The sequence below is a fragment of the Coturnix japonica genome, chromosome 19 (assembly GCF_001577835.2).
Source record: "Coturnix japonica isolate 7356 chromosome 19, Coturnix japonica 2.1, whole genome shotgun sequence".
Classification (NCBI taxonomy): domain Eukaryota; kingdom Metazoa; phylum Chordata; class Aves; order Galliformes; family Phasianidae; genus Coturnix; species Coturnix japonica.
Genome location: NC_029534.1, coordinates 5575565 through 5588910, shown reverse-complemented (window position 1 = coordinate 5588910; position 13346 = coordinate 5575565). Strand labels below are relative to the sequence as shown.

General features: G+C 37.6%; 1 protein-coding gene across 1 annotated transcript in view; it reads right to left on the bottom strand.

The window, feature by feature from the left end:
* The window catches only part of ULK2 (unc-51 like autophagy activating kinase 2), a 36941-nt gene that overhangs the window by 9760 nt on the left and 13835 nt on the right, over positions 1-13346 (bottom strand). Inside the window, exons 6-18 of the mRNA XM_015880366.2 lie at positions 13029-13202; positions 11869-11942; positions 10977-11078; positions 10601-10659; positions 10232-10314; positions 7692-7742; positions 7256-7344; positions 6728-6899; positions 6216-6276; positions 5874-5966; positions 3175-3312; positions 1929-2074; positions 1434-1514 (exon numbers count right to left, since the gene is read on the bottom strand). Coding sequence (XP_015735852.1) covers positions 1434-1514; positions 1929-2074; positions 3175-3312; positions 5874-5966; positions 6216-6276; positions 6728-6899; positions 7256-7344; positions 7692-7742; positions 10232-10314; positions 10601-10659; positions 10977-11078; positions 11869-11942; positions 13029-13202 — 1323 coding nt within the window. The remainder of the gene's footprint in view (positions 1-1433; positions 1515-1928; positions 2075-3174; positions 3313-5873; positions 5967-6215; positions 6277-6727; positions 6900-7255; positions 7345-7691; positions 7743-10231; positions 10315-10600; positions 10660-10976; positions 11079-11868; positions 11943-13028; positions 13203-13346) is intronic.

Sequence of the window (13346 nt, the reverse complement as noted above, 5' to 3'; positions counted from 1 at the left end):
CAAGAGCTGGCCAAGGCAACCTTCCAAGATTGTTCTTCAAGCATATATTTGTGAAGTAGAGCCAATCTCAAAGTTCTTGCAGTTTGCTCAGTAAGTGCCCAGCTGTTAAGCTACATTTTGTAACCTTCTTAAGCTTTTGCTCTTGGTAGTTAGACTTTGAATATAAGCCATTTTGATTCCATTCCTCTCCATTTAAACAGTGTGCTTTAGTATTGACTTTCTGCCCGAAGCTCCAGCAGAATATTCCAGTCTACTCTACTGTCCCACAGACAGTCTGAAGCGACATTCACCAGTCTCCATTTAAAACAGGAATAAAATGCAGTAACTATATTGCCAGCTGAAGATTTAAACTTTCCAGCTGTTGTTTTAAAGGCAGCCTTAAATTTCCCTGGTTGCTGTTCTAATGCCATTCCCACCACTGGGTAGACTACTGAATTCAGACTCTCTCCTTTGCTGCCAGTGGCAAAGGGTAACTCAATTAGTTCAGAAGCTGTATTAAGACAGACATCTTTAGTCCCTAGAAAATCTCTGTACAGATGATCTCACTTTACCCTGAAGCAAAAACAAATTACCCATTTAAATGCTGAAAAGCAGACATGCTGCAATTTGTGGTATTTTACAAACAGAAATAACACTGCAGTCACTGGAAATTAAGAAACAATAAAATCAAATAGGAATAGATTGCAGGAAACAAAGAAAAGAAACATTAAATATACTTAGAGACACAAAAACAGAGCTATCCCACAAGATGGAACAAAAGAGCACACACTGCTTTGTTTTCTCTTCATTTTCCCCTAAGCTTTTTTATTTTTCTTTTAAAATACAAGAGACTATTTCAAATCTGAGGCTTTACTCATTCCTTGTCTTTTGTTGAGATTGCCAGGGACATAACAATTACGAGAGACATTTTTAAGACATGTCATAAAACTTATTTAATGTCCAGATATTTGAAATATAAACTCCAAGAAATGAAGGTTATTACCTCCGGAGAATTTTGGAAGCATCAAAGCAGGAAAAATAATACACATTGTAGTTTAAACACTATTTCTTAAAAGGTTAAAATAAAGAGCATATCTTGTATTCTAGACAAAGAAGTGCTTGCATCTAAGTTGTGTGTGCAGTATAAGTACCCTCCTACCCTGTACAACTTGCAAAGCTCACTCAAAGCTTAACAATACAAACATCAGATTCCTGGCAATTCCCTAAGGTAGTGATGAGAACACGCCATACACTGTACACTGGTAGTTCTTTCCTTTTCTAAGTGCTGGCATGAGAATGCTGGTCTATCAAAATCAGATTCTGAGGAACATGTTATGATCATTCATTATAATCTCATCTATCCCATTTCATCCCTTTCTGCAGAAACTCAGTGCACAGCTTACCAAGGTTTAATCCAAACTGTACTGGTTGCATTATTGTCTAAAGTCTCTTACCTGAGAAGTTTCTGCTCCTAGACTCATGTCCTTGAAGCTGTCCACAACAACAGTGTCCGAGCTGCTCAGGTATAGTTCCAACTAAATAAATAAAAGCAAAGTGTGAAGTTATGCTTTATACTTCACCTACACATTTCTTAAAAGAGAGGGTGATCAAATAAGTATTTTTGTACTTATTATACAAATTATACAAATTATACTTATTATACAAATAAGTATACAGGAATGGGCTGTACAGGGAAATGGTGGCCCCCCAGCCATGGAGATGTTTAAGAGACATGTAAACGTGGTACTAAGGGATGTGGTTTAGTGATGAGATCTGGTCAGGCTGATGGTTCAACTATCTTGAAGGCCTTTCCCAATCTACATGATTCTATGATCTATTTGGGCAAATTTTAGTTTAAGCTTTAAACAAGAATTTGTTTTCTGGATTACTGCTCCACCTAAATTCTCACTAATTACTAAGAATGAGTAAGAATTAGAACTGGAGCTTACCTAGTGGCGAAGGAGAATACGGTCTTGAAGATCCTGTGGATAACCTACGCCCAACGCCCTGCGCAGTGTCAGCTGGTATTGGAGAACAGGAGCCCATCTTCATGAAGCCCATTGGGCTGGTATTTGAGCGCCTCACAACCCCAGCTCTTAAAAAAAGAAAAGAAAAAAAGAAAGTAGTTGTTTAACACACTGTAGCAACTGTTGTTTCCTGAGATAAGGTTCTGAATTCCCATAGGAGTATAACGATCAATTTTAAGAAACAACATATAACAAACAACACTGATATTTAAACAGAAAGCTTTGAAATTGAGGCTTATTAAGCTAATATGTTAAGCCTCCCATTCTGAAAACAAGATACCATTCCCTTTGTTCATACTGAGGTTTTGCTGCCCTTTTTTAGAACAAAAATAAACTAAGTCACAGCATTCTGCCTATTAAATGGAGAAACTTTAAACAGTTCTCTCTGAGGACATGGATTCCTGATATTCAGACATGAAATTCTGAATTTTACTACTGAGTGACACACATTGAGGTAAATGCTCATCTTTATGGTAGGAAAAGGAAGGAATTTACAGTAAAGATTATAACAAAGTTTTAAGTATTAGACTTGGTATAAAGTTCAGTCACTGCCAAGAGATATTTTAGAGAAAGGCACTTTCTCAAGTGTAGAAATAACTGCAAAATCAGATCATGAAAATAGAAGTTTAAAAAAAAAAAAAAAAAAGGAAGGAATTGTGTTTTTGTAAAGAACTCCAGAGTTCTCAGCAGTCTGTTCCTGAGTCTTTGACATTTACCATCCCCGTTCTGTTGATTGTGAGGCATAGAATAAGTCTAGCACACTGGAGCTTTGTATTAAGACAAGCTAGTTAATTAGCATGCAAAAAAATTGTTTCCTTGATATTTGACAAAACAATGCATTCAACTCATCTCTGCATGCGTGAAAACAGAACCCAACTTATTACTGACTTTCTAGTATATGATGTGACACCACATATTACACAAAGAGAAGCCAAAAAGAGCAAAACTTCATCTTTTTATCTTCTCGCATTGCATTTGAGCAAAGGAACAAGTTCATTTTGTTTTACTGAAAAATGTCAACTGCCCATTCAACAAAGACTATTATTTCTCATTAAAATGCCCCTCTATTATGGTGCTGTGTTGGGAAAAAAGTGACACAAGAAAGCATGGACATCTGTTAGGGTACAAACACTAACTAGAACCAAAGGAAAGGAGTTTGAAAACTCACCTTGGTGATCCGTGGGGGTTTGACACGGGGCTGGCAGTAGAGGAGAGGTTCTGTTCTATACGCTGGTAATTCCGTAGCTGAGTAGGAACTGGGATAGGTGCTGTTTCGCTGCGAGGGGATACAGAAGGCTGGCAATGCCTGAAGTTGGAAGGTACAAAGAGAGGAGGTGAACAGAGGTAGGCAGGTCTTTCACTGAATTGGACCATCCTCAATATTTCAAGAAAAATCTGGGAAACGGAAAATCTGACTCAATGCTCCCTGCATGCAGCATGATCTTATTGCCTGATCTCTAGCTCCGGCACTTCACAGAAGGCAGCTGAGAACTGTTTGTTACTAACTGCCTTTCTTACACAGGCTGAAAGTGCTGCACACTTTGTTATGCATCACAGCAATCTACAGATTCCTTTGCCTTCCTGCCAATCCGCCTGCTCTGTTTACCACGCTTCAAAATAGCGTTCTAGGAAAACCCTCTGCACTAAGGACAGGAAGTTCAGCAGCAGGGCTGGAATGTGTACAAAAGCCACTAAAGCACAGAGATATCCCATGAGACAGAATGAACTCACAAAAAGAAAACATGTTATGTAACCAACCCCTGACAAAACGACCAGAACCACACACCTGAACATTAATCCACAGACGCAAACTGCAGATTAGTATTACCCAAGTTCAACTATGTGTCAGTGACCCGGCTCACCTCAGTGTACTGCCAGATAAGGGAATGAAACCGCCACAGTGTAATCAGTTACCAACACTTTTAAAAGATTTAGACAAAAAGAATTTCAAAGTCAAGGACTTTTTGGAAGATAATCAGCTCAGTATCTGGCCCTGTATTGATCAACACTTCAGAGAATAGAAAGGCAAAGGTCAGTGATTCTCAGAGGAGATATGGAAAAAGTTCTACCACGAGCTCTAGAAAACAAGTGGTTACACCACTATGTGGATACAGCTGAACAGAAATCTGGATTTATGACTCTGTCATACTCCCTTTGCGACCTCTGAGAATGAATTACAACTTCCTAATGCACACAGTTCTCCCTTAGCAAAAGAAAACAATTTGTCCTTTTATTGCCACCCAGTTCCTAGATACTGAATAAGCTGAAAGCCAGCTTGAACACATCTGAATTAATCTGCACCAACACTTTTTCACAGCCTCATGAGTAACACTGATTTTAAATCCATACTCACTAAGTTTGTCAGCACAGAGAATAAAAGCAGGAATTAACCACAGAGGAATGAACTGCCTCCACTTATTCTGCCTGGAGCCTGAGAAGCATCTCAGCTTCCTCTACTTGCCACAGAGCAGCTTAATTATGGATACGATTCATAGAGTTTCATCAGCTAATCAGAAAAATTCACTGTTTTGCAGCGCATAACATTCAGAAAAAAAAATCACATGCTATGAAAGAACGTTTCACAGCAAAAAATAACCAAAAACCAAAGCATCTGGTAGATATTAGATACACACACTGCCGCCTTGAGATGACATGCCAAGCAGTCAGTTACTGCATTTATTCAACCAATAACTAAGTCAAACTGTTGTAATACAGCCACTGAAAATAAGACCAGCAGGCACCTGTCTCTAACCACAAACCATTCAGCTCTTAACTTAGTAACATGCAGAAAATGTAACTTGCATATTTTCATAATACCTGCAATTCTAGAAACTGGGATGAGTAACAACTTAAAATAAAAAATTACAATGCACTTTTCTTTTGTAAATGGTCAATCCAGAGCAAATGGATCTTCACAACCAAACTATTCAGATTATTTGCCCTTAAACACACAATGTAAGACCACAGCTCCATGGATAGCCCATGTCAGCAGTTTTTTCACAAACTGCAAAAAGATCAGTGCAAAGTAGCAAACTTATCTTGTGACAAGCATTTCTACACAAATAATGCTGACTTTCAGCCCCCTAGTAGTAGTGCAAGCCAAAAATACACCCAATGTAATAGCTTTATTCCCCATTTAGTCACTCACCCTCTATTTTGTATTGAAAACATTATGAAGTTTATTGCTTAGTCAAATCTACACCTTCTGTTTAGCTTTACATAAATAGCTGAACATCAGAATCAAGCTTCCAATGTAATACACAAAAGATATCAGGCACTACGGATGAAATTCATTTCAAACTATTAGAAAGTCGGTCTGCAGTGAGGCAGAAAGGGCCCTTGTTAATAGCCTTGCCAACTAAAAAGCTGCAAGACATGTTTCATGTAGCTTCTTCAGTATCTTGCAAGCCACAGATGTGAAATCCACAGTAAATGCTTTCACAGAAGCCATACCCCGGCAAGCAAGTATTAAGCACAAGACAATCTATGCACGAGACACAAACCCATTGCAAAATGAGCTTTAAATTCCTCTTTTCTCACAACTACTTCCTGAAAAGTAAACTACATTTAACATCTTGACTCACTACACCAGGAACATGCTGTGCTCCATCACACAAAAAGGACAAATTAATTCTGTCTCTGAAGTTTCTGCTTTTAGACAGTTCAAACTACAATCAAATGGAATAGCGCTCACTTTCATCAAGGAAATCTTTTTGGGGTGTATCTGAACCAGAAGTCAGTTTTGCAGCCATTACCACTACAATGAATTACGTGTAGCCATATCAACTCAGTTTGCTGCAGCAATCAAACATACAGTAATAAAGAATCTGTATTTAAAGAAGGAAACACTAAGCCTTCATCACTCACCTGTTAGTTGTGCCAGAAGCAGTACTCCGAGAAGAGGTTGAGGATGGTTTCTGTACAGTTCCTGAGCTTCCAGAAATAGTTAATGGTGATTGACTGCGAAAACAAGAAATGCTGTCAAAAGGCTGTTCTTCACATCAGAGAAACTACCTGCTTTGCAGCAAAGCTTTCTGGATTTAAGCTGTTTACATATTCATATTAAATTCAACTTGCTGTATTAATCTTTAGTTCACTCACAGCTATGTAAACCCATCAAATGCCAAAAAACCCCAGCAACATCTTCTACAGCTACAGTACCCATTTTAGAACATGAGACTTTTTTTGGATGAAGTTTAGCACACCTACCCTCCACACATCAAGAACTCGCTTGAAGCCCGCCTGCCAGCTGCTCCCAATGGCATATCATCTACAGCAAAAAGAAGAACACACTGAAAAGCCACATCATGAGGCAGAATCTTAAAAACAACCTCCTCAATATTACTGATATAAGAATAAACACCTCTGACAAACTTGTGTAAACACATAAAACTTTTCTATAAGTTGTTTTACGTTAGAAAATGCCTCAAATGTGACCTACAACAAATGTTCTACTGGCAAAGCCCAGCATAGCCCATGACTCAAAATGGGCATTACTTAAACCTTTGGCGTATCTGGTCACTCAGTTGCAGATAAAAATGTCCCAGTTGGACATGGTCAAATACCAAACAGTCTTCCTTCAAAAAGTAAATAAAACTGAATAAATTAGATCCAATATGAACTGAGACATATTTAGAGAAAAGAGAGACAAACAGTAGCAAGACAAAGACATGCGATCAGTGAAAAACATTTTAAACTATAAAAATAGGGAAGGTTCTTACAGGAGTGGTCTGAAGCGATGTTGTGTGGGACAAGAACAAAGTCATCTGTATCACAGGAAGAGTTCTTGCTACTGGTACTCGCAGAGTCCTTAGACACTTGAAGATAGTTGGGAGGACCCAATGGAGGGGAAGAAAGGTTTTCTTCTTGAACATGCTGCATGTCCGGAAGAGACTGAAGCAGGGAGGGAGGAGTAAGAAACCTCTGCTACAAATCTATTGATTCATAAGGTTAAATTGCTTGAATAAAGCCTCTGAAGTAGGAATTATCACCAGCGTAGGCCAAATAAGCAACGGAATTTTACATTTTGGATCATGTTTTAAGTCTTTAGAACAACAAACAACAACAAAAAACATCCATAAAGTACAACACAAGAAGCAAGACAGAACCGAAACATTAAGAGTTTTTCTAGAAAAAGACCATGATTTACTTGAGAGCTATTCTGTGTGCAAGAATTTACAGAGCTAATTCTCGGCCAAGCGTTACAGAAAATATTTTCTAGAGATTGTTTTGTAAAAAAGGGAACTTACTGGAGGAGAAGCAAAACGGCAGGAAGGTGAGCTACCACAGGAACTGCCAGAGACTGAGCCTGCATATGTGGGCACTGGTACGGGACAGGCTAAAAGGGGAAAACCCAAACAAAAACATGGGTTTAGCATTCTAAAAGCCTGAATTGCAAACAAACTCACTTCCTCGCTACTTTTCTTCTATAAACACTTATATGAACTTATAAACAGCACATATCCTTAAACACACATGGGTTTTTAAGTGAAGCTGGAATGTGAATCAGTAAGTAAGTGTTGTGTGTCAGCATAGCTTAGTACTAAAAAAGATTCAACTCTGAGGCTCTCGGTAGAATGTAAAAGTCAGACTTAAGGAAGCATCTCAGGAACATGGCAGACTTTAATTCTCTGCCAGGCCTCAACATTCATTTACAAAAATAAGTGAAAAACCAAAACAACTTACATTTTTTGACTGCTGAAATATGATCCAGGAATGGGTGGTTGAAAAACGCTTCTGTAGAACAAGAAACAACCACCATTGAGAATTGATGTACAAATGACACAATTTTTAGACTATAATGCGAATAGTGGTAAATGGTTGCCTTCCCACAATCAATAGCCAGAGGATGAAAAGCTTGCAACAGATTAAAGCCTTCCATGTTATATGTTGCTACAGCATTTGGAAAGGAAATGACATCAATTTAATAACTTCCAATAACAGCCAGCAAGACAAATCAGATACAATCACTAAAGGACATTTTGTAACTGAACTTAAGGATCATGTATACAAGAGGCATTCCAATACTCATAACAAATTACATTTGCTATGTACAATATGGTAGTAATTTGGTTTTGATTTGCTCTTCAAAATGATAAGCATCTTTCGCATCAAACATTGAAAGTATTTTCACTTCTGCCTTTCCCACAAACCAATGCTTATTTTTTGCAAATAATTTAATGACACTCCTTCAAAGGCTGAAGATCACAACAGAGCAGCAGCCATTCTCCTTCCAAATTACCAATGGAAGAACAGAAACCTGTGCAGCTGGCTCAGTTTAAAAAAGGGGTAAACACCACTTTCTTGAACAATTTCATTAGCTAACTTGTTATTGTTCGAACAATAGAAACGTTTACTTCTGTTGTAAATGGATACTCTGAGATGGATGAGTTAGTGTAACCAGTTGGCCAACAGTTCACATGGAAACATCTAAAACATGAGACCTTTAAATGAGGGAGAATTGATGGTGAGTAAAAACTAACTGCTGAACTTTGTGAGCTTTAATGTTCTAACAGCTGAGGAAAAACAACACTGTTTATCAGACCTAAGCAAATAACAATGGGGACAAAGAAAGAAAGAAAAAAACAAGCCAGTACCTCAAAAAACCCTGCAGTCTGCACTCTCCTTCCTTCAACAACACTTTCTTCCACAAACTGATAGGGGAGGGAGGTTAGCAATAACACCAGAACAATATAATGATTAACACCAGGATCAGGTGTTCTGAGCCTTTCTACAACACCTGCTGTTCTACGTGATGTTACTAAAAGATAAGCAAGATTTCCAATGTTATTTTTTACTTGAACAACAGGCAACTGGGCTCAGTTATACACTCTCCCTTTCACTCCCCTTGCTAAGCACATTCCACAGCAGCCCCTTTGAGGCCCTTCAAGCGACTCAGCCAAGGGAAACACGACTTTCTTCACTACCATTCTGCTTTCTGTTTTTCTTTCTTAGCACAAATGCATTCTCATAGTACCCTAATGCTACAGTGTATTTCCCAGGTTTGAAGAAACTATGAAGATCAGCATGCCAATAGTGTGGGTTCAATTCACTAATCAAAATCCATGTTTGTGACACATTAATTCTTCTATTTATCCAATACTGTCAGAGTCACCTGTGACATTTTGACCAAATATTCAGATGTTGTTTTTTTTTCTATATCTAATTTCTAACAAAGTTCTTATGTACAGCATTTAAATCATGTTACATCTACATTAAAAAAAACCATGCAAGATTATCAAAGTAGCAACATTCAATTACTCCAGAATCAGTGCTTTTAATTTGAAATTATTTTTAAAAGTTTGATGTTTCCAGAGCATCAGCAATTGGAAAGTTTAAAACAACAGAATCAGGAACGGCTTGAACATCCCAGATACCTTTTGAATCCTCCTCTCACTGCAGCCTGTAGAATACAATCTTTTCACAACTACACGAGGACCACAAGTGAATGAGCCACTTTGTGCATTTCAGTGCTGCAACAAAACTAAGCTTGCATGCATAACTAAACAGCAGTGCGAACCTTTGTGAGCAGAAATGAAACTGAGCATGTCTCAGGGTTGTAATTCATCCAAGGATCTCAGCATCACGAGATCTAATGGTAAAGGGAAGGAGAGAACTCTGCCTCATCTACACAGAGCCTGAAGAGATTCTAAGTTTAGGCTCTCTCTCGCCATCCCACAAATTAAATTTGATAGATCATCTACCTTGTTGCTAAAACAAATCTCCATATAAAACACATTGTTTTATATAAAGTTAATTTCATTTAGCTAAATGTTTAAGATTAACATTTCCTGGGATTTGGGATAAAACTGCAATAAAAAATTGTGCAACAAATTAATTTAAGCAATTACCATTAATAACCTGGCATATAATACCTGTCTGATTTTGGATAAAACAATAAAAATAGCAAAAATTACTGACAAAATTTAAGATATACCAGTAAAGAGAACGGAGGGAGGCCACAACTGTATTTCACTTCTCAACAACAAAGTAATAATTTATATGCTTCACTTATTACTGTCAGTAATTGACTAACAATGTTTATTTGTTGTGTTGAGGATTTTTGATTGTTTCTTATTACAGTGCCTCCTTCATGGTAACATGGAAGAAAAATACACTTTATTTTTCATGTGACAGCCTGTAGACGAAAGGTGAGGACAATTGCTTTTGTCACATGTAAACAACTAACACGTCAAGCCAAGAGGGCATAAGGAAAAGTTACATACCAAAGTCCATTCTGTCTTTTTGGTTTCTCTGAAGCAAACCCAACAGCAGGTCAGACAGGTAAGTTGATGTTTCTCGAGGTATACTGTAAACAAAAGGAATTTAAACACGCATTAAATTTCACAAAAATTTCAGGAAGTCAGCATACTGCCATGTCCCTAAATTTTCACTACACGTGCTCCATAGCCTTAGTACAGGACACTCAACTCATCAATGTAGTGAAGGTAAGACACAATGTGAGTCACTGCTATCATACTGCTTCCTTATCAAGACAGCAACACAAAATATTTGTCTGCATCCCAGGCATTGCCAAAGAGGAAAAAGTGTTCAGTCAACAAACATAAGTGACAGGAAAGATCATGGTGACGTACCTCGGAATCAAATTCCTGTTCTTTTCATAAAACATTCTCAAATCTTGAGGACTATTGGCCTGTCAAACAAAAATGTATATTAATTAATAAGCTCAGTTTAACAGTAACTTCTGAACCTATGCACACATACACCAAGCACAGCACTGATTTCAGTATGAGTGTCCTTCTACATTTGCCCTGGATTGAACACACTGTTGTCAGAAAAGAAGCACAAGCAATTTCTCCCTTGGTATCCTCAAGCTATTTGGCATTTCAAGCACCAGCATTCAAACATCCCTATTTCCCTCTGTTTTCATGCCTGGAAGTAAAAGCTCTAGGAATTTCCATGAGACCGTAAAGGGTAATAGAAAGAGGGAAACAGAAATTAAAGTGTTACCTGAAAAGGTGGTTTTCCAACAAGACATTGATAAATCACAGTTCCTATGCTCCACAGATCTGCTTTAGCATCGTAATGTTGAGACATAATTACTTCAGGGGCCTGGAAAGTAAAGGTAGATCTCAGAAGGCAAAGCAAAAGACAAAGCCACTACAATATGAATTACACAATAATTCTGTCAGAGTGGTATTAAAAGATAAACTTGTAAAGAGTAAAATATTTAATAGGAAATGAAGGGATTTTAGTCTGCATCATTACTTGAAAGGTAATTATATTACACTATCTAAAATGAAAGTTATGTATCAGAAACATACAAAACTAGAAATGCCAATGTTCTTAAGAAAGATGCTAATGATCTGCATGTACGGGAACACACAAAGTAAGCAGCATTTACTTGGTTATGCAGTCCTTCTTGTAGATAAACAAGCAAGGATTTCACAAGGAATACCATCATCACCATTTCACACATAAAAAACAAGACAAGGGAAAACAAAAATGATTTTCCCACGACCACATAGCATGGGAGTGGCAGCGCAAAGACAGACATCTTAGTGCTGAAATAAATACCACCACTTAGCAAAAAATAATGGCAAGTAACTCCAAATTGTTTTATAAGAAAGGAAAAGGTATGTGTGTGGGGTAAGCACAGAGAACATGTTAAGAAAACAGCACTAAAAACACTCAGTGTCTTTCACATTTCTTTTTGTTTTAACAATCATGATCTCTAAACCACAAGAATAAAAGGGAACAAGTAAAAGTATGGAAAGAAAAACTATATACAGTCCTTAATGATTCCAAAATAACCTCAGGCATTTGGCAATCTGCCAGCAGTCAACTATTTGTTCTGGTAGAAGAATGTTTAAGCCTTTAACAGTGAAATGCAATCACTCACCATATACATTGGAGAACCACATAAAGTTGCTGCCATCATGTTGTTATGCAGATAACGAGCAAAACCAAAGTCAGCTATAGAAAGAAACACATTTGTCAACAAAAAGAAAGACAATTCTCAAATGTTTATAATCTAAAGATCATCTTTTATTGAAACCTGCTACAATTATCAGTTAAGAGAGCTGAAAACAGGTACAAACCATCTTCTTGGAACAGCAAAATTTATATTAAACACTGAAAGAATAATGTACCATCTTCCAAATAGCAAGACAAGAAAGCAGCAGTGGCATCATTTGTACAAATTGCTGCTCAGCCATCTCCACAGCTGCAGAACATGCTGTCTGGCATCAGTAAGCAAGGATCAAAGTCAGTTTCTAAAGATAAATGGTTCAGTAAGAGTGATGAGCATACTATCTGCTTCAGTGAAATCACAGCAGGCAAAAGTTCTAGAAACTAAGCTTCCGATGCCTGAATTTTCCACATAGGGAACAGCATCTGAAATAAGTTTTGTCTCTTCTGTGGTGTTCAGAAGATGGACTGAGTTAGAGCAGACCTCAGATTTTGCTTAAGGAAAAGCACAAAAAGAAACAAGCCAAAACCAAAGTCTTTTTATATGGACACATAACAGAGAGAGCAATGAGAGACTGAAACTCCTGAAGTTCCTCATAAATTGGAGCTTGACTGCATCTTTAACAACTAACAGCTCTCCTCAGTTACAATGCTGAACCTCCTTCTGTCACAAAATAGGTTATAACCTACATGTCTAAAACCTTTCAAAAACTCTTGGGAAGGTCTACAACAAGAAAGCCCAGGTAGAATTGTGCTTGGAAACCTGCATGATGTTTTGAAATGGGCTAAACTCAGTGTTTCAAAGCTTACAAATGTGCCCAGTTAACACAGTTAGTACTAGAAACATCAGCTTTTTAGCAGCAGCCTTTTTCTGCTGACCCAAAATGACTTTATAACTTGAGATGTTTTACACTGGAAATCCACATCACAACATAAAGCTGATCATTCTGGGCTCACTGTCCTGATTTACATCAATTTAACATCTAACACAGCCAAAACAGCTTCTATGTTTTAACTGCAAAGATACTCTATGAGCAGGGAAACAACCAAATAGTGATGATATACCTTCATACCAGAGTAAAGTGTACTGACCTATTTTGATGCGTATGCCACTGACGCTTGACTTCCTACGGCTGGCATAAGATAATAAAATATTCTGTGGTTTAAGATCCCTGTGAATGATTCCTTTACTGTGTAGAATACGCATAGCGGCAGCGATCTGCTGGAGGAACACTCGGATGGTGTCTTCACTAAGAGTTCCTTTAGCTGAAAATAACACACACAATAGTAAATGACAAAATAAGCATTTATTATCCTTGGGCAATAAAATACCAGAAAAAAATTCACAGTGATCAATTGTGGAAACAATAAGGATGATCAAATTAAAGTGAATTCTATTCAAAACAATCT